The 18,816-nt window shown below is 39.1% G+C and overlaps 1 protein-coding gene across 1 annotated transcript; it reads left to right on the forward strand.

The window, feature by feature from the left end:
• Positions 1-15,855: 15,855 nt before the first annotated feature.
• LOC115186590 (uncharacterized) lies at positions 15,856-17,632 on the forward strand. Its single transcript, XM_029746179.1, has 2 exons — positions 15,856-16,549; positions 16,594-17,632. Exons 1-2 carry the CDS (start codon positions 16,545-16,547, stop codon positions 17,408-17,410), a joined length of 822 nt encoding a protein of 273 aa, XP_029602039.1. The 5' UTR covers positions 15,856-16,544; the 3' UTR covers positions 17,411-17,632.
• Positions 17,633-18,816: the final 1,184 nt, after the last annotated feature.

Below are 18,816 nucleotides of genomic sequence, written 5' to 3' on the forward strand. Positions count from 1 at the left end.
AGGGGGAAAATTCAGGCTCTGAAAGGGTCGTTCCACTTACCACGTTGGTGACCCACTTGAATCAAAATGCAACACTTCAAAATGTAGCTAGCTGTTTTCTACAAATGGTCCTCTAACCAGGGATGTACACATTATTCCCAGATTCCGTGTGGTTTTTGAGCTGTTAGTTTTAACAGGACGTGCAACATCTCCTTCCTGTCACACAAATGATTTTAGCATGATATCGATGAGTGATGACAAATAGGTGTTGTGTTCCTTTGTTTAGTGACCCCTACATTTAAATGCATCACTCCAAAATGTAGCTGACTGTCTTCGGCAGGTTGTCCTCTAACCAGTGAGGTCAAATATATCTCCCATTTCCATGTGTTTTGTTTAGTTGTGTTAGTTTCAACAGCATGTACAACCTGATTTCCCTAATTGATATCAGTGATTTATTGCTGCTTGTGAAAACAACAGCGTTTCTGGTGCTTGTGCAGTTTATAAGCTGCTTGTTTAAAAAAAACAAGTAATATGATTATTGTGGCAGATGTTTGTGTATATAGCACATTTTATGTTTAGGTTTTCAATACACCACAAACTGTTTCTGCATATTGGTTATGGATTTGGACACCCCAAATGTAATTGAAAAGACGTTGAAAATCAAACTATGCCCGACATCCAAAAAACAGTTCAGTTTTAGTTGAAAGTGAAAGTTGAGAAGATGATGTCTTTTCGGGTTGTTTTTTCATTGACTTGAAAACAACTTAATTTCAACGTACTTGCGGCCTAAACACATGGACGTAGTATAATAGATTGGTCTATAATCAATTTTATTAACAATCTGACATCACTCCAGTATTTCTTGACAACATTCAAGTGATAATTGTCTTTATTCCACTCCTGAAGAAGCATGATTTTAAATCACCTCATATTTCAAACATTCAGCCTGACAAAATATACATGTTTTATTATTCCATGCCTCACCATTAAGTTAATTGTTGACAATACATATTAACAAAGGGGTGTACATTTGGTATTCATATTTACATTTAGTAATCCTAATTATTTATATGACCAACTGACAATTTTTGGGGACAATTATATTGACAATGTTGCCCTGCTTTTAGAATATCAGGGTTCATTCTCAGATGTGCCAACCCAAATGTACTAGAGCATGACATTGGGGACTGGACCCCGATCCAACAACATGCCTATCTAGTGAACCCTGAAAAGAGAGAGAAGCTCTGCAGTGAGGTGGAAAGTTACTACGGATATTGCAGGAGTTTCCTTTTGAAATCAGACATGTCCGTGGTAAGGACAACTTAGTTGCTGATTGCCTCAAGGGTGGGCTGTCAAAAAGATTTGTTTTGCATTTAGCCAGTGTTGCCATGGATCACAATTTATTTTGACTGCATGTTTTCCCGTATTGGAGATGAGTTTTGTTTGGGCTCGTTCCAAGGGGACAGGAGTTCTAGAACCTAGTGAGTTTTAGGAAGACGAGAGTTCTAGAAGCTAGTGAGTTTTAGGAAGACGAGAGTTCTAGAAGCTAGTGAGTTTTAGGATTCTATAGAAAGAAAAGGTGAAAAATAATACGATTGTATATTACATTCACATCATTTAGCAGACGCTCTTATCCAGAGCGACTTACAGCAGTGAATGCATACATTTCATACATTTTTTTCTCCGTACTGATCCCCCTTGGGAATCAAACCCACAACCCTGGCATTGCAAATACCATGCTCTACCAACTGAGCTACACGTAGAAATGTTTTTAATTGTTGACAGCCAGTTGGTGAAGGTGAAGCATTGTAGTTGATTATAATGAGAAAGGGAAGTTGTTTTCTGTTAGTGGTGAGCATTCTATTAAGGGGGAAGGTGTTACAGTCTTTCTTTTAAGGTGTTAGTCTTTTTGGTTTTTCCATTTTATGTTTTGAGGTTGGACGTTAGCACGTCTAGCTCGTTAGCACGTCTAGCTCGTTAGCACGTCTAGCTCGTTAGCACGTCTAGCTCGTTAGCACGTCTAGCTCGTTAGCACGTAGGACGCACTGATTGGTGTCACCTCGTTAGTCAGTATGTGTTACACCTGTGCTGGCTTGTCCATCTCGTTAGTGGGAAGGTGTTTCACCTGAGCTGGTCCAGGTTCTATTTAAGAGTGTCTGGCCCAGTGCTCCAGTTGTCTTGATAGATGTGGAGAGTCAACACCTTTAGTTGCTCCACCTTTTTGGTTTGCTTCCTGTCTTTAAGTTTGGTGTGGGATTTTCTTTTGTTTGCCTCTTCTTGGGCAGATATAGTGGGTCTCATGGTGGGTGTCTTTTATGTCCCAGTTGTTGTTACTAGTCAACTTCCTGTGGACACTGAGAGCAAAACTGCAAGATTATGTTATAATACTTTTATTGCATCAAATGGTTGTTTTATGCAACAGAATAGAGGGTTCTTAGAACTATTGTGTCTGTGTGTTCTACTGAGGATGGGCCTCTGGGAGAAAACACTGACAGGAGATTTACAATGTCTTTTGGGTGATAAAACCTAAAGAGACTGCATTCCAGAGCATGAGTTAATGTTTCTGTTCTATATGTTACCAGGGAGAGATGACCTCAGGGCCAGACCCTGGTCTCTACACAAAGAGTACTGTTTTTACAGCAGATACTGTCTGCTGAGAATTATAAGTATCTTTCATACAAATCTTAACCTTGTGACCCGTTCTATACATCTGTTGTTGGTCATGTAGGTTAAAAGGGGTGTATCTTGGCTGTAAAAGACCTTTGTACTTTTGTCTCGGGGCTCTCAACGAATCATCTGGGGTTGATTCATCTCTCAACGAATCATCTGGGGTTGATTCATCTCTCAACGAATCATCTGGGGGTGATTGTTCGACCAGCCATCATTATCATAGGGCACCCAATTGATTGACTTTATATGTGTGTTGTATTGACCTGCTCCCTTATAAGTGAATAAAGATTTAGTTTAAGAATAACTCTGACTTGTGTGATAAGTTTGTCTCATTTGATATTAACCACCACATTTGGCGATGGGGATGTGAATCTTGACTTGGTGACCGCTCCTGGTGACCTGGGTAAATGGTGCACCAGGGATCCCTCTAACTTGGGATCTCAGGGAGACCACACTGCGGGAACGGAGCAGATGGAACCACCTTTGATCTGAGAGGCAGCGAGCCGAGTGGATACCATCAGAATAGTATATATAGTGGATACCATCAGTATAGTATATATAGTGGATACCATCAGTATAGTATATCTAGTGGATACCATCAGTATAGTATATCTAGTGGATACCATCAGTATAGTATATATAGTGGATACCATCAGTATAGTATATATAGTGGATACCATCAGTATAGTATATATAGTGGATACCATCAGTATAGTATATATAGTGGATACCATCAGTATAGTATATATAGTGGATACCATCAGTATAGTATATATAGTGGGTACCATCAGTATAGTATATATAGTGGATATCATCAGTATAGTGTATATAGTGGATACCATCAGTATAGTATATATAGTGGATACCATCAGTATAGTATATATAGTGGATACCATCAGTATAGTATATATAGTGGATACCATCAGTATAGTATATATAGTGGATACCATCAGTATAGTATATATAGTGGATACCATCAGTATAGTATATATAGTGGATACCATCAGTATAGTATATATAGTGGATACCATCAGATAGTATATATAGTGGATACCATCAGTATAGTATATATAGTGGATACCATCAGTATAGTATATATAGTGGATACCATCAGTATAGTATATATAGTGGATACCATCAGTATAGGATATATAGTGGATACCATCAGTATAGTATATATAGTGGATACCATCAGTATAGTATATATAGTGGATACCATCAGTATAGTATATATAGTGGATACCATCAGTATAGTATATATAGTGGATACCATCAGTATAGTATATATAGTGGATACCATCAGTATAGTATATATAGTGGATACCATCAGTATAGTATATATAGTGGATACCATCAGTATAGTATATAGTGGATACCATCAGTATAGTATATATAGTGGATACCATCAGTATAGTATATATAGTGGATACCATCAGTATAGTATATATAGTGGATACCATCAGTATAGTATATATAGTGGATACCATCAGTATAGTATATATAGTGGATACCATCAGTATAGTATATATAGTGGATACCATCAGTATAGTATATATAGTGGATACCATCAGTATAGTTATTTATATTAGTGTAGTGGATACCATCAGTATAGTATATATAGTGGATACCATCAGTATAGTATATATAGTGGATACCATCAGTATAGTATATATAGTGGATACCATCAGTATAGTATATATAGTGGATACCATCAGTATAGTATATATAGTGGATACCATCAGTATAGTATAATAGTGGATACCATCAGTAGTATATATAGTGGATACCATCAGTATAGTATATATAGTGGATACCATCAGTATAGTGTATATAGTGGATACCATCAGTATAGTGTATATAGTGGATACCATCAGTATAGTATATATAGTGGATACCATCAGTATAGGTATATAGTGGATACCATCAGTATATGTATATAGTGGATACCATCAGTATAGTATATATAGTGGATACCATCAGTATAGTATATATAGTGGATACCATCAGTATAGTATATATAGTGGATACCATCAGTATAGTATATATAGTGGATACCATCAGTATAGTATATATAGTGGATACCATCAGTATAGTATACATAGTGGATACCATCAGTAAGTATATAGGATACCAAAAAGTATATATAGTGGATACCATCAGTATAAGTATATATAGTGGATTACCATCGTATAATGTATATAGTGGATACCATCAGTATAGTAATATAGTGGATACCATCAGTATAGTATATATAGTGGATACCATCAGTATAGTTATATATAGTGGATACCATCAGTATAGTATATATAGTGGATACCATCTAGTATAGTATATATAGTGGATACATCAGTATAGTATATATAGTGGATACCATCAGTATAGTATATGATATAGTGGATACCATCAGTATAGTATATATAGTGGATACCATCAGTATAGTATATATAGTGGATACCATCAGTATAGTATATATAGTGGATACCATCAGTATGTATATTAGGATACCTATAGTGGATACCATCAGTATAGTATATATAGTGGATACCATCAGTATAGTATATATAGTGGATACCATCAGTATAGTATATATAGTGGATACCATCAGTATAGTATACATAGTGGATACCATCAGTATAGTATATATAGTGGATACCATCAGTATAGTATATATAGTGGATACCATCAGTATAGTATATATAGTGGATACCATCAGTATAGTATATATAGTGGATACCATCAGTATAGTATATAGTGGATACCATCAGTATAGTATATATAGTGGATACCATCAGTATAGTATATATAGTGGATACCATCAGTATAGTATATATAGTGGATACCATCAGTATAGGTATATAGTGGATACCATCAGTAGTATATAGATGGATACCATCAGTATAGTATATATAGTGGATACCATCAGTATAGTATATATAGTGGATACCATCAGTATAGTATATATAGTGGATACCATCAGTATAGTATATATAGTGGATACCATCAGTATAGTATATATAGTGGATACCATCAGTATAGTATATATAGTGGATACCATCAGTATAGTATATATAGTGGATACCATCAGTATAGTATATATAGTGGATACCATCAGTATAGTATATATAGTGGATACCATCAGTATAGTATATATAGTGGATACCATCAGTATAGTATATATAGTGGATACCATCAGTATAGTATATATAGTGGATACCATCAGTATAGTATATATAGTGGATACCATCAGTATAGTATATATAGTGGATACCATCAGTATAGTATATATAGTGGATACCATCAGTATAGTATATATAGTGGATACCATCAGTATAGTATATATAGTGGATACCATCAGTATAGTATATATAGTGGATACCATCAGTATAGTATATATAGTGGATACCATCAGTATAGTATATATAGTGGATACCATCAGTATAGTATATATAGTGGATACCATCAGTATAGTATATATAGTGGATACCATCAGTATAGTATATATAGTGGATACCATAGTGGATACCATCAGTATAGTATATATAGTGGATACCATCAGTATAGTGTATATAGTGGATACCATCAGTATAGTATATATAGTGGATACCATCAGTATAGTATATATAGTGGATACCATCAGTATAGTATATATAGTGGATACCATCAGTATAGTATATATAGTGGATACCATCAGTATAGTATATATAGTGGATACCATCAGTATAGTGTATATAGTGGATACCATCAGTATAGTATATATAGTGGATACCATCAGTATAGTATATATAGTGGATACCATCAGTATAGTATATATAGTGGATACCATCAGTATAGTATATATAGTGGATACCATCAGTATAGTATATATAGTGGATACCATCAGTATAGTATATATAGTGGATACCATCAGTATAGTATATATAGTGGATATCATCAGTATAGTGTATATAGTGGATACCACATCTCCAACGTAGTTTAAAAAAAAAAAGAAAGAGGTGAAACAAAGTGGAGTTTTTAGAAAATCCTCGTAGGCTCTGAGTGTGTATTCCTGTGTGGAGGTGTAAACAGGGCCCAGTCAGTAGGCTCTGAGTGTGTATTCCTGTGTGGAGGTGTAAACAGGGCCCAGTCAGTAGGCTCTGAGTGTGTATTCCTGTGTGGAGGTGTAAACAGGGCCCAGTCAGTAGGCTCTGAGTGTGTATTCCTGTGTGGAGGTGTAAACAGGGCCCAGTCAGTAGGCTCTGAGTGTGTATTCCTGTGTGGAGGTGTAAACAGGGCCCAGTCAGTAGGCTCTGAGTGTGTATTCCTGTGTGGAGGTGTAAACAGGGCCCAGTCAGGAGGCTCTGAGTGTGTATTCCTGTGTGGAGGTGTAAACAGGGCCCAGTCAGTAGGCTCTGAGTGTGTATTCCTGTATGGAGGTGTAAACAGGGCCCAGTCAGTAGGCTCTGAGTGTGTATTCCTGTGTGGAGGTGTAAACAGGGCCCAGTCAGTAGGCTCTGAGTGTGTATTCCTGTGTGGAGGTGTAAACAGGGCCCAGTCAGTAGGCTCTGAGTGTGTATTCCTGTGTTGAGGTGTAAACATTGTCCAGTCAGTAGGCTCTGAGTGTGTATTCCTGTGTGGAGGTGTAAACAGGGCCCAGTCAGTAGGCTCTGAGTGTGTATTCCTGTGTGGAGGTGTAAACAGGGCCCAGTCAGTAGGCTCTGAGTGTGTATTCCTGTGTGGAGGTGTAAACAGGGCCCAGTCAGTAGGCTCTGAGTGTGTATTCCTGTGTGGAGGTGTAAACAGGGCCCAGTCAGTAGGCTCTGAGTGTGTATTCCTGTGTGGAGGTGTAAACAGGGTCCAGTCAGTAGGCTCTGAGTGTGTATTCCTGTGTGGAGGTGTAAACAGGGCCCAGTCAGTAGGCTCTGAGTGTGTATTCCTGTGTGGAGGTGTAAACAGGGCCCAGTCAGTAGGCTCTGAGTGTGTATTCCTGTGTGGAGGTGTAAACAGGGCCCAGTCAGTAGGCTCTGAGTGTGTATTCCTGTGTGGAGGTGTAAACAGGGCCCAGTCAGTAGGCTCTGAGTGTGTATTCCTGTGTGGAGGTGTAAACAGGGCCCAGTCAGTAGGCTCTGAGTGTGTATTCCTGTGTGGAGGTGTAAACAGGGCCCAGTCAGTAGGCTCTGAGTGTGTATTCCTGTGTGGAGGTGTAAACAGGGCCCAGTCAGTAGGCTCTGAGTGTGTATTCCTGTGTGGAGGTGTAAACAGGGCCCAGTCAGTAGGCTCTGAGTGTGTATTCCTGTGTGGAGGTGTAAACAGGGCCCAGTCAGTAGGCTCTGAGTGTGTATTCCTGTGTGAGGGGGCACCTTGGAGGCGTAAACAGGGCCGAGTCAGTGGAGGATGATCTGAGAGTCAGTCGACTCAGACACCTATCATTGGTCGGTTGCGGGCGACCTAGAGCCATCCTGACACTGAATTGATCACAGTGGGGATTGGTCTGTAGGTGTGAGGGGCCAGGGTGACTGTGGGTTCTGTGTGAAACACGGTACCTGGTTAAACTCTATTGGAAGAAGGACCTCATTCTGAAAAGTGTCTGTGTGACTCTCAGAAGTGGTGAATTCCAATGATTTTAAACGTGCTGCCAGGTATGCCCTGGGTTCGGTCATTTCGCGTTAAATATCTAGAATCTGTGTGAACGAGATGACAACTAGAATCTATGTGAACGTGATGACAACTAGAATCTGTGTGAACTAGATGACAACTAGAATTTGTGTGAACTAGATGACAACTAGAATCTGTGTTTACTAGTTAAGACCATTTATGATATAGTACAAGATAGTAAGGTGCACCTGTAATTGTTTTAAACCTGTAATTATTTTAAACCTGGACCCCATTTCATATTTTCTGATATGAGAGTTGTGTGACTGTGATATGAGAGTTGTGTGACTGTGGTATGAGAGTTGTGTGACTGTGGTATGAGAGTTGTGTGACTGAGTCATAATCTGATGTTTGGATAGTAACAGAGATCTATAGTTCCTCCTAGAGATCTATAGTTCCTCCTAGAGATCTATAGTTCCTCCTAGAGATCTATAGTTCCTCCTAGATATCTATAGTTCCTCCTAGAGATCTATAGTTCCTCCTAGAGATCTATAGTTCCTCCTAGAGATCTATAGTTCCTCACAGAGATCTATAGTTCCTCCTAGAGATCAATAGTTCCTCATAGAGATCTATAGTTCCTCCTAGAGATCTATAGTTCCTCCTAGAGATCTATAGTTCCTCCTAGAGATCTATAGTTCCTCCTAGAGATCTATAGTTCCTCACAGAGATCTATAGTTCCTCCTAGAGATCAATAGTTCCTCCTAGAGATCTATAGTTCCTCATAGAGATCTATAGTTCCTCCTAGAGATCTATAGTTCCTCCTAGAGATCTATAGTTCCTCCTAGAGATCTATAGTTCCTCCTAGAGATCTATAGTTCCTTTAGAGATCTGTAGTTCCTCACAGAGATCTATAGTTCCTCCTAGAGATCTATAGTTCCTCATAGAGATAGATCTATAGTTCCTCATAGAGATCTATAGTTCCTCCTAGAGATCTATAGTTCCTCATAGAGATCTATAGTTCCTCCTAGAGATCTATAGTTCCTCATAGAGATCTATAGTTCCTCCTAGAGATCTATAGTTCCTCATAGAGATAGATCTATAGTTCCTCCTAGAGATCTATAGTTCCTCCTAGAGATCTACAGTTCCTCATAGAGATCTATAGTTCCTCCTAGAGATCTATAGTTCCTCCTAGAGATCTTTAGTTCCACCAAGAGATCTATAGTTCCTCCTAGAGGTCTATAGTTCCTCCTAGAGATCTATAGTTCCTCCTAGAGATCTATAGTTCCTCCTAGAGATCTATAGTTCCTCATATAGAAATATGCTTAATCAGATGATTGACATGTGGATAATAAGCTTTGATATAACGTTATCTTGGGGTTCCGTTCCTTCACTGCCCATCATAGAAGATCACGGGGTGGTATTGAGAGGGGGATGATATTTTAGAAAGCAGCGGAAGGTCTATAGTTCCTGGGAGGCTTGATTTTGCCGTGGTCTCTGGGAGGTTAGAGAACCGTTGAGGATCCCATGGTCATTGTCCGGGAAACAAACGTATATTTTTTGGTTCCGTTGTGAGTATGTTTGGAGAGCTGCTTCGTAGCTGTGGAGAGTCCTTGAAAAAGCAAATGGAATGGTTGTCGTGAGTACCTAAGAATGTCTTATGTTTTCTATGGATTCTGTGAATATATGAAAATATGATGAATTGTATGTGTGTATAATGATTAGTAGAGATTTGATGAAGTAATACTGGGAATATAATTAGATACAATTTAAACAACCCATATATAGACGAACGTAGGCTTTGAGTTGGTATCTTTAATGGATCATTTGATAAAGATGAGTTTTAAGCATTATTAAACTGTCTATAAAGTCTGGGCAGTTGTCTCAGAAACTGGAGTGAATCACAGGTAAACTAACAACATTGTAGACTTGATGCTAAATACAGATTTTTCAGCTTTAGTGTGTATATCGTATCCACTTAGTTATGTTAGGAAGTTTGCCATCTTTATGACCGGCCCTGGTAACTTCACCCCAACTTCTCTGATCCCCAGAACACAGTAACTTAACAACATAAGGGTTTTTCTGACATTTTTGGGAAATTAAGGGAAAATAAAAATCCAGCCGTAGCAGAGCCCCAAGACCCATGGGGACGTCCTCGAGGGCCTGGATGTTCTCCCCATCAAAGGCCAGCGGGATTTCACTCTCATGGTGACGTCCTCGAGGGCCTGGATGTTCTCCCCATCAAAGGCCAGAGGGATTTCACTCTCATGGTGAAATGGATTTCCACCGATGTGCAGTAAAGGAGTGAAGAGCGGTGAAATCTGTGTCAACAAAAGTAAGAAAAGATTAATACACAAACAATTAACAAAGAACATAACAAATGTTCAGCTGTAGTTTTATATAAGCATGCACACCTATGTTTATGAAGAAACAGATGATTGGTGCATAGACATACCTTGTCACGGACATAAAGGCCACTCGGGTCCTCGTTGAAGAGGTAGGGTAAGAGCAGAATCGCTGCTGTGGTCTCCAGTCCTAGTAAAGTAAAGCAATGATCTTACTACACTTGCTAATTTTATTACAAAATACATTAGAGAAAGGGAAGGAATAAGAGCTGTTGTTGGCTTTATGGAAACGATATACAATATATGGTAAAGAATATATTGAGGAAATAATCCAAACCTAGTTGTGCCTAGTTAGGACATAACGTTAACTAGCTAGCTAACGGTACTGTACTGTAGCTCATACAACGCCGACGGTCAAACCCGGCTTTCTAATATTTACGTTCATTAACTATAGTGACGTTATGGAAGATATTCACAGAAAACCATCATTGTCTTCGTTATTCATTATTAGTATGTTATATTATTATAATAAATGATTTCGAGACATATTCAGAGCCAAACATCAACCCAACTTAACCTTTTTAACTGTTGTCGCATCCAAACTTGTCACCATCGTTTTCAGTTGTAATTGCGAAGTTCCCGGAAGAAGTCCAGCAACAACGGAGGTTCCTCGATGAACCCACCTTCTAACAAGTTCTTTGAAGAACCTTTTGGGGCTATTTTTCATTGACCAAGAACCCTACGGTTCTTAGGGGATCTGAGAACAACTCCAGTTGAACCCTTCATTTTTAGAGTGTAGTCGGCTCTATTTACTCTCAGATTCAAACATCAGCTGCTGCTGCTCCAATACAGTATGAGGTGAGACGGTGAACTGATGTTGAACCGGGCAGTCAGCTGCTGCTGCTCCAATACAGTATGAGGTGAGACGGTGAACTGATGTTGAACTGGGCAGTCAGCTGCTGCTGCTCCAATACAGTATGAGGTGAGACGGTGAACTGATGTTGAACTGGGCAGTCAGCTGCTGCTGCTCCAATACAGTATGAGGTGAGACGGTGAACTGATGTTGAACTGGGCAGTCAGCTGCTGCTGCTCCAATACAGTATGAGGTGAGACGGTGAACTGATGTTGAACCGAGCAGTCAGCTGCTGCTGCTCCAATACAGTATGAGGTGAGACGGTGAACTGATGTTGAACCGGGCAGTCAGCTGCTGCTGCTCCAATACAGTATGAGGTGAGACGGTGAACTGATGTTGAACTGGGCAGTCAGCTGCTGCTGCTCCAATACAGTATGAGGTGAGACGGTGAACTGAAATATATTACGCTATTGTTATCATATAGAAACATCATGGAATATTATACATCATATTAAATATATTACTGTATTGTTATCATATAGAAACATCATGGAATATTGTACATTATATTAAATATATTACTGTATTGTTATCATATAGAAACATCATGGAATATTGTACATCATATTAAATATATTACTGTATTGTTATCATATAGAAACATCATGGAATATTGTACATCATATTAGCATCAACATACATTATTGTTTCATTCAATTTCACATAATAAGGATATTTCATATTTTCAAGTTCAGAAGTCAGAACCCATCACCTGCTATGTAAAAGAGACAGAAGAATGCACAATGGTCAATGCTATCCGGGATCCTTGGGACATCCCTACCCTAAACCCTAACCTTAACCCCTAACCTTAACCATTTTAAATGTCAACTTCAACGGGCTAGGGACGTCCCAAGGATGTATCTCTACCTGAAAATACATGATCTAAGTGATTGATAGTTGGTATTCAGCAGTCATAAAGCCTTATTTACTTTAATGAACTACTAAAATAGTGATTTTGTCAGACAGCAGCTCTACACTTTATTGAGTGACTGATCCATTCATCCTTCCATCCCTCCTCAGCCTTCCTCTCCTCTGAAGACCCAGTGAGGGTGGAGCTCAGTCAGAGAGCTGTTGAGGGACTGGTTAGGAAGAACACTTCTACAGCCAGAGAGGTGAGAGGTCACACATGGTTTGGATGGTAAATATTTATGTCCCCTTAGTGGTTCATCGCGTCAGCAAAAGGGAATATGTTCCATCATCCATGTTTATTTACATTAGTGCAAATTGTCCACTGATATGGGTGTAATTTCTCATCCCTTTTGGCTGTGTGAATGTTAATCCTGGTCGATATGCAGCTTGGAGTGATCAGATGACAGAAGTCACATTTGGGTGCCAGGTGTAACTGAGGCCATAGATGCTCCATATCCATTACTTTGAGTGTTTTATATAATATGACTAAATGTGTTTCTTTCTATGTTGCAGGGGCAGTCAAGAAATGGAACAGCAAGGCCACAGAACATGACATAAGCAGAGCTGTGGGAGACCACCTCAAGCCCCTGGTAGAGCCGGGGGTGGTGTTTACCACTCCACCACACCTTCAGCAGGCTGGAAAAGTGGGATTGATCCATTTGTTTGTTTCAGTTCTCAGTAGTTGAATCCTCTGATGTATTGTTGAGTTCAACATTTTTCATTTTCAACAAATGAACTGGTTGGTTGAAAAGTGATAAACATGCATACCATTTGCACTATATTGACAGTAGAAGATATACTGAATTTATACTGTTTTTCATACTAAGAACGACCAATATGTGTTGCTTTTGCACATATTTGTTAATTGGTTTTGCAAGTCTGTTGATTGGTCGATCATTAGGTTAATTTGTTTTGCAATATGTTCAAATCAAGCTTTATTTATACAGCACATTTCAGACATGGATGCAACTAAATGGCTTCACAGGGGAGAAAAACAATGAAAATAAACAAATATTTAGTACACAACAAAACATAAGAGGATAAAAAAGTAAATTAACAACTTAAAGACTTATGGGCACCTTAAAGAAATTCCATTGATTAAAATATTAATTGGGTGCAATATCCAACCCAAAATATAAGCTTGTTTTTTAGGAGGGGCTCTGAAAGACACTATGGGGGTGTTTACTGAAAGTTGACTAGTAACAACAACTGGGACCTAAAAGACACCCACCATGAGACCCACTAAATCTGCCCAAGAAGAGGAAAACAAAAGAAAAACCCACATCGAAGTTAAAGACAGGAAGCAAACCAAAAAGGTGGAGCAACTAAAGGTGTTGACTCTCCACATGTATCAAGACAACTGGAGCACTGGGCCAGACACTCTTAAATAGAACCTGGACCAGCTCAGGTGAAACACCTTCCCACTAACGAGATGGACAAGCCAGCACAGGTGTAACACATACTGACTAACGAGGTGACACCAATCAGTGCGTCCTACGTGCTAACGAGCTAGACGGGCTAACGAGCTAGACGTGCTAACGAGCTAGACGGGCTAACGAGCTAGACGTGCTAACGAGCTAGACGGGCTAACGAGCTAGACGTGCTAACGAGCTAGACGGGCTAACGGGCTAGACGTGCTAACGAGCTAGACGTGCTAACGAGCTAGACGTGCTAACGAGCTAGACGTGCTAACGAGCTAGAAGTGCTAAAGTCCAACCTCAAAACATAAATGGAAAAACCAAAGCCTGTAACACCTTCCCCCTTTAAGACAACAAATATTTCCTATATTTTTGATGGACAAGTTTGCTCACCACCAACAGAAAACAACTTCCATTTATCATTATAATCAACTACAATGATTCACCTTCACCAATATAAACATGGTGTCTACTGGCTGTCAACAATTAAAAACACGCATTTAAATAATAATATACAATCGTATTATTTTTTTCTCATTTTTCTTTATATAGAATCTGACGCTATATTTTAAATGTGATATGAAATTAGACCATTTCGCATATATCGATATAGTTGAAATTTGCGCTTTGATCCTTGCTCCAAGCAAGCTGCAGACCCGGAGCTCTCTGCGCTGCTCCCCGCGCCTCCTCTTTCATGCACAGAGGGCGGAGGGGCAGGAACAGACACTTCAACAAACATGGAGGAAGCAACAGCGTCTGCGGAGCGTTTTGACGAGGAATTGGTTAGTAAAATAAAAAGCATTGGCTCAGTCATTTGGAGATGGTTCGGATTCAAAGTATCAGATGAGCAACAAAATCACGTTATATGTAGGCAGTGCCATAAAAAAAGTTCCAGCACTACAAATCTTTTTCACCACCTAAAACAGTGGCACAAACTGCAATACGAAGAGTGTGTGAAACTGCGCGCTGCAGAAGCCCCAGCCGCAAGCCGTCGACAACCCGAAAAAGCTCCAGCCCCGAAACAAAGCTCACTGCAAACTTCATTTTCCCGCAGTGTGGTGCCTAATGAAAAGAAAATTGGCAAGTGGTGTACTATAACTAAAGCGGTGTCCTATCACATTGCTAAAGATATGGTCCCTGTTGCAACTGTGGAACAAGTCGGATTCAAAAAGCTACTGAAAACTATGGACCCGAGATATGAGCTTCCCAACTACTTTGCACGAGAAGCACTGCCACAAATGTCCACTGAAGTCAGGCAGAGCCTTGCTGACCGGCTCGCTAACGGGACCCATTTTGCGTTGACCAGCGATATGTGGTCGAGCAGGACATGTGAGCCTGAGATGATGATGAAAACAGCGTCGTGTCGTCTCCAAAACAAGTTATTTCCCCCCCCCCAGGATCACACCGGTGAGCATATAGCTGAGGCCTTGCAGGACGCAAGCTGGGAAACTCCCGAGAAAAGCATCCGGTTGCTATAACAACCGACAACGGGAGCAACGTGGTCAAAGCGGTGGAGCTGAACGAGCGGCTGAGGATGCAGTGCTTCGGTCAGACTACACTTGGCTATTGGGGAGTGCAGTGTTTTAAGGACTATTCACACATTTTACTGATTACAATATTACTTTTTCATTATTTTTTCCTTTGTGTCTTGTCTAAAACTTTTTTTGGTTTTATGCTGCTGTCTTGGCCAAAAATTGATTAAGTAGATTAAAATATTAGTTTTTCATTATTTTCCTTTGTGTCTGTCTGCAACTTTTTTTTGTTTTATGCTGCTGTCTTGGCCAAAAATTGATTAATAAAACACAAAACATAAAGTACTTTAAAGAAAAAAACATATTAAAATATTAGTTTTTCATTATTTTCCTTTGTGTCTTGTCTGCAACTTTTTTTGGTTTTAAGCTGCTGTCTTGGCTAAAAATTGATTAAGTAGATTAATAAAACACAAAACAAAGTACTTTAAAGAAAAAACATATTAAAATATTAGTTTTTCATTATTTTCCTTTGTGTCTTGTCTGCAACTTTTTTGGTTTTATGCTGCTGTCTTGGCCAAAAAATTGATTAATAAAACACAAAACATAAAGTGGTAAAAGTAAAATCACTTACAATACAGGATGGTAGATTTCAGAAGCATATTTATTAGGTTATTGGATAAGAATTAGTGATGCATTGATGTGTTTACCACTTTAATGTTACAGCTGGTAAAGGTGAGGTAATTATGACTTTAAAATGCTGGTTAGCCTGTTGATATCATCAAGGTAACATATTTAGTTATTATGATAGACTATAGTTTTTTCTCTGGATTGAAAGAGCCAACTGCAAAGTAACTAGAAACTAATGTTGACACGTAGGTAGGCCTAAACATTGTGGAGTTTTTAGTGGAGTAGAAATATGAAGTAGCATTAAATACTAAGCATAAATACTAAGAACAACAACAAGAACGAAACATGAGTAAATGTACATACAGTATAGTCATCATTTATAAATTATACAAAAATAATAATACATAAAAATCACTTACAGGATTAAAATTCAGAAAATAAATGAATATAATATTTGATATTTATGATTAGGACTGGCGTTGATTAAAAAAAATAAACTATGAAACAAGAAAATATTAATGTAGAATATTTCTAAAGCTTGATTTTGGAAAGCACTTAGTTGTATGAGTGTGTTAAAGTGAAAACAGAGTCAAATTTCTCGCATAAGCACATTTGTTTAATAGTTTTTTTATGATTCTGACAGGACATGGCATGAATGACAAGCGCGTCACCCGGGCCATTTCTCTGTGCAAGAGAATTGTAAGCTGTTTTTCGTACAGCTGGAAGAAAAGGAGACATCTTGCTGAAGTCCAGATTCAGCTGGGTCTGCCAAGTCACCAACTCATAACCGAGTCTGCCACAAGCTGGGGATCAAGGCAGCAGATGACAGAGAGAGTCCTGGAGCAGGAAGGAGCACTGGCCAAAGTCCTGTCTAATGACAAAAAGACCAGGCACCTTGTCCCTACCTGGCAGGACTTAGAGGTCCTAGAAGCAGTCCAAAAGGTCCTGAAACCTCTCCAGGACTTTACCAATGCTTTGTCAGGTGAGGAGTACGTCACTCTATCATCTGTAAAACCTGTGCTGCACCTTTTTAACGACAGTCTCCTGGCATGTGAAGAGGGTGATAGCGAGCTTTGCAAATCAATCAAGACCAGCATTGTTGAGTACCTCAACCGCAAGTATTCTGACCCAGCCACTACTGACCTATTGGAGATGGCTTCATTTGTGGATCCACGCTTCAGGGCCACCTATATCTCAAGTGAAAAAGTTGATGCATTGAAGCACAGAGCTGTCTTGGAGGTGGAGACGCTACTGGCTGATCAGAGCAGCTGTCAACCGCCTCACCTACGTGTGCCAACTGAGCCTGAGCCTGCAGATGGAGAAGCAGCAGTGGCACCAAAAGCTAAGACACTGGCTTCTTCAAGCAGCGCACAGCCACCAACACTGCGCCACCAACCAAGAGGGAGGCTATTGAAAATGAACTGTCAAGTTACTTGCAGTCAGCAAGTGTGGAGAGTGACACTGATCCCCTCAAGTGGTGGAAGGATCATGAAGTTGTCTTTCCAGCTCTGAGCCACCTGGCAAAAAAGTATCTCTTGGTACCAGCTACCAGTTCACCCTCCGAAAGGGTTTTCAGCTGCAGTGGCAATATGGTGACCTGCCACAGAGCATCTCTGAAGCCGGATGCCGTTGACAGGCTGGTGTTTCTCGCACAAAATCTTTAAACGAAGGAGGACACGCTTGTCTTCTAATGTCTACCTCAAGACAGCATTACTGTTTATCAAAGTAAAAAAAGAGGGGAAATGTTTATTGAGTTGATAGTCTGTTTCTTGTGCAACTGGTTGAGGCTGTTCAGATGAGAAATTGAGTTAACATAAAGCAAATGGTAATCTCAGGCTGATGTTTAAAAAACATTTTCTCAAACTGAGCACTTTATTTTGTTCTTTATTTATATATAATTGCTGCCCTTACTAGGGTTTGTCATATTTTATTATTTTGTAATGTTCGTTATTTGCATCTGTGGATTTGTTAGAAAGGATAAGAAATCTGTAATTTGATTTTAATAAGCCATTTAAAGTTGTCAAACTAAAAAAAAAGTTGACTTTTCTCATAAATATATATAATATTTATTTCAGAAAAAGATAGGCCTATTTTATTTTATAGGCTATTTTTGTTTAAGATATTTGTATTTATTTAAATGTGCACCTTATGGAGCTTTGATTTCAGAAAAGGTTCTCCTGTTGTTATACAGTGTTTATGTTTACATGTTATTGTTATTTGAACAGCTGAGCATTTAATCTGAACCAGGTGAAGAGCCCTGTTTATTATTTATTCATTTGATTTTTCAACTGTTCACTGAAATAGCCGGTTTCAATAAAACTACTTGAGACATGTCATATCTGGCTTTGACTTTGACTGAACATTTGCTCTCACTTTGCAGAAAAAATATCAGGATATATATCTTATATCGATATTCAGCCTAAATATATCACACACAAGAATACACACTCTGAGCCTGCACTTGCATGTTTTGCTCACCTCATTCTTAAAAAAAAAAATAGGTTTGAGTTGTGGTATCCTCTCAGATCAAAGGTGGGTTCATCTGCTCTGTTCCCGAAGTGTGGTCTCCCTCAGATCCCAAGTTAGAGGGATCCCTCGTGCACCATTTACCCAGGTCGTCAGGAGCCAGGTCATTTACCCAGGTCGTCAGGAGCCAGGTCATTTACCCAGGTCATTTACCCAGGTCGTCAGGAGCCAGGTCATTTACCCAGGTTGTCAGTCACCAAGTCAAGATTCACGTTCCCATCGCCAAATGTGTTTGTTAATTTCTTTAATATCAAATGAGACAAACTTATCACACAAGTCAGAGTTATACTTAAACTAAATCTTTATTCACTTAATAATAAGGGAGTAGGTCAATACAACATACAATTATAAAGTGAATCAATTGAGTGCTCTATGATAAATGACGGCTGGTC

This window comes from Salmo trutta, unplaced genomic scaffold, assembly GCF_901001165.1.
Source record: "Salmo trutta unplaced genomic scaffold, fSalTru1.1, whole genome shotgun sequence".
NCBI classification, from domain to species: Eukaryota; Metazoa; Chordata; class Actinopteri; order Salmoniformes; family Salmonidae; genus Salmo; species Salmo trutta.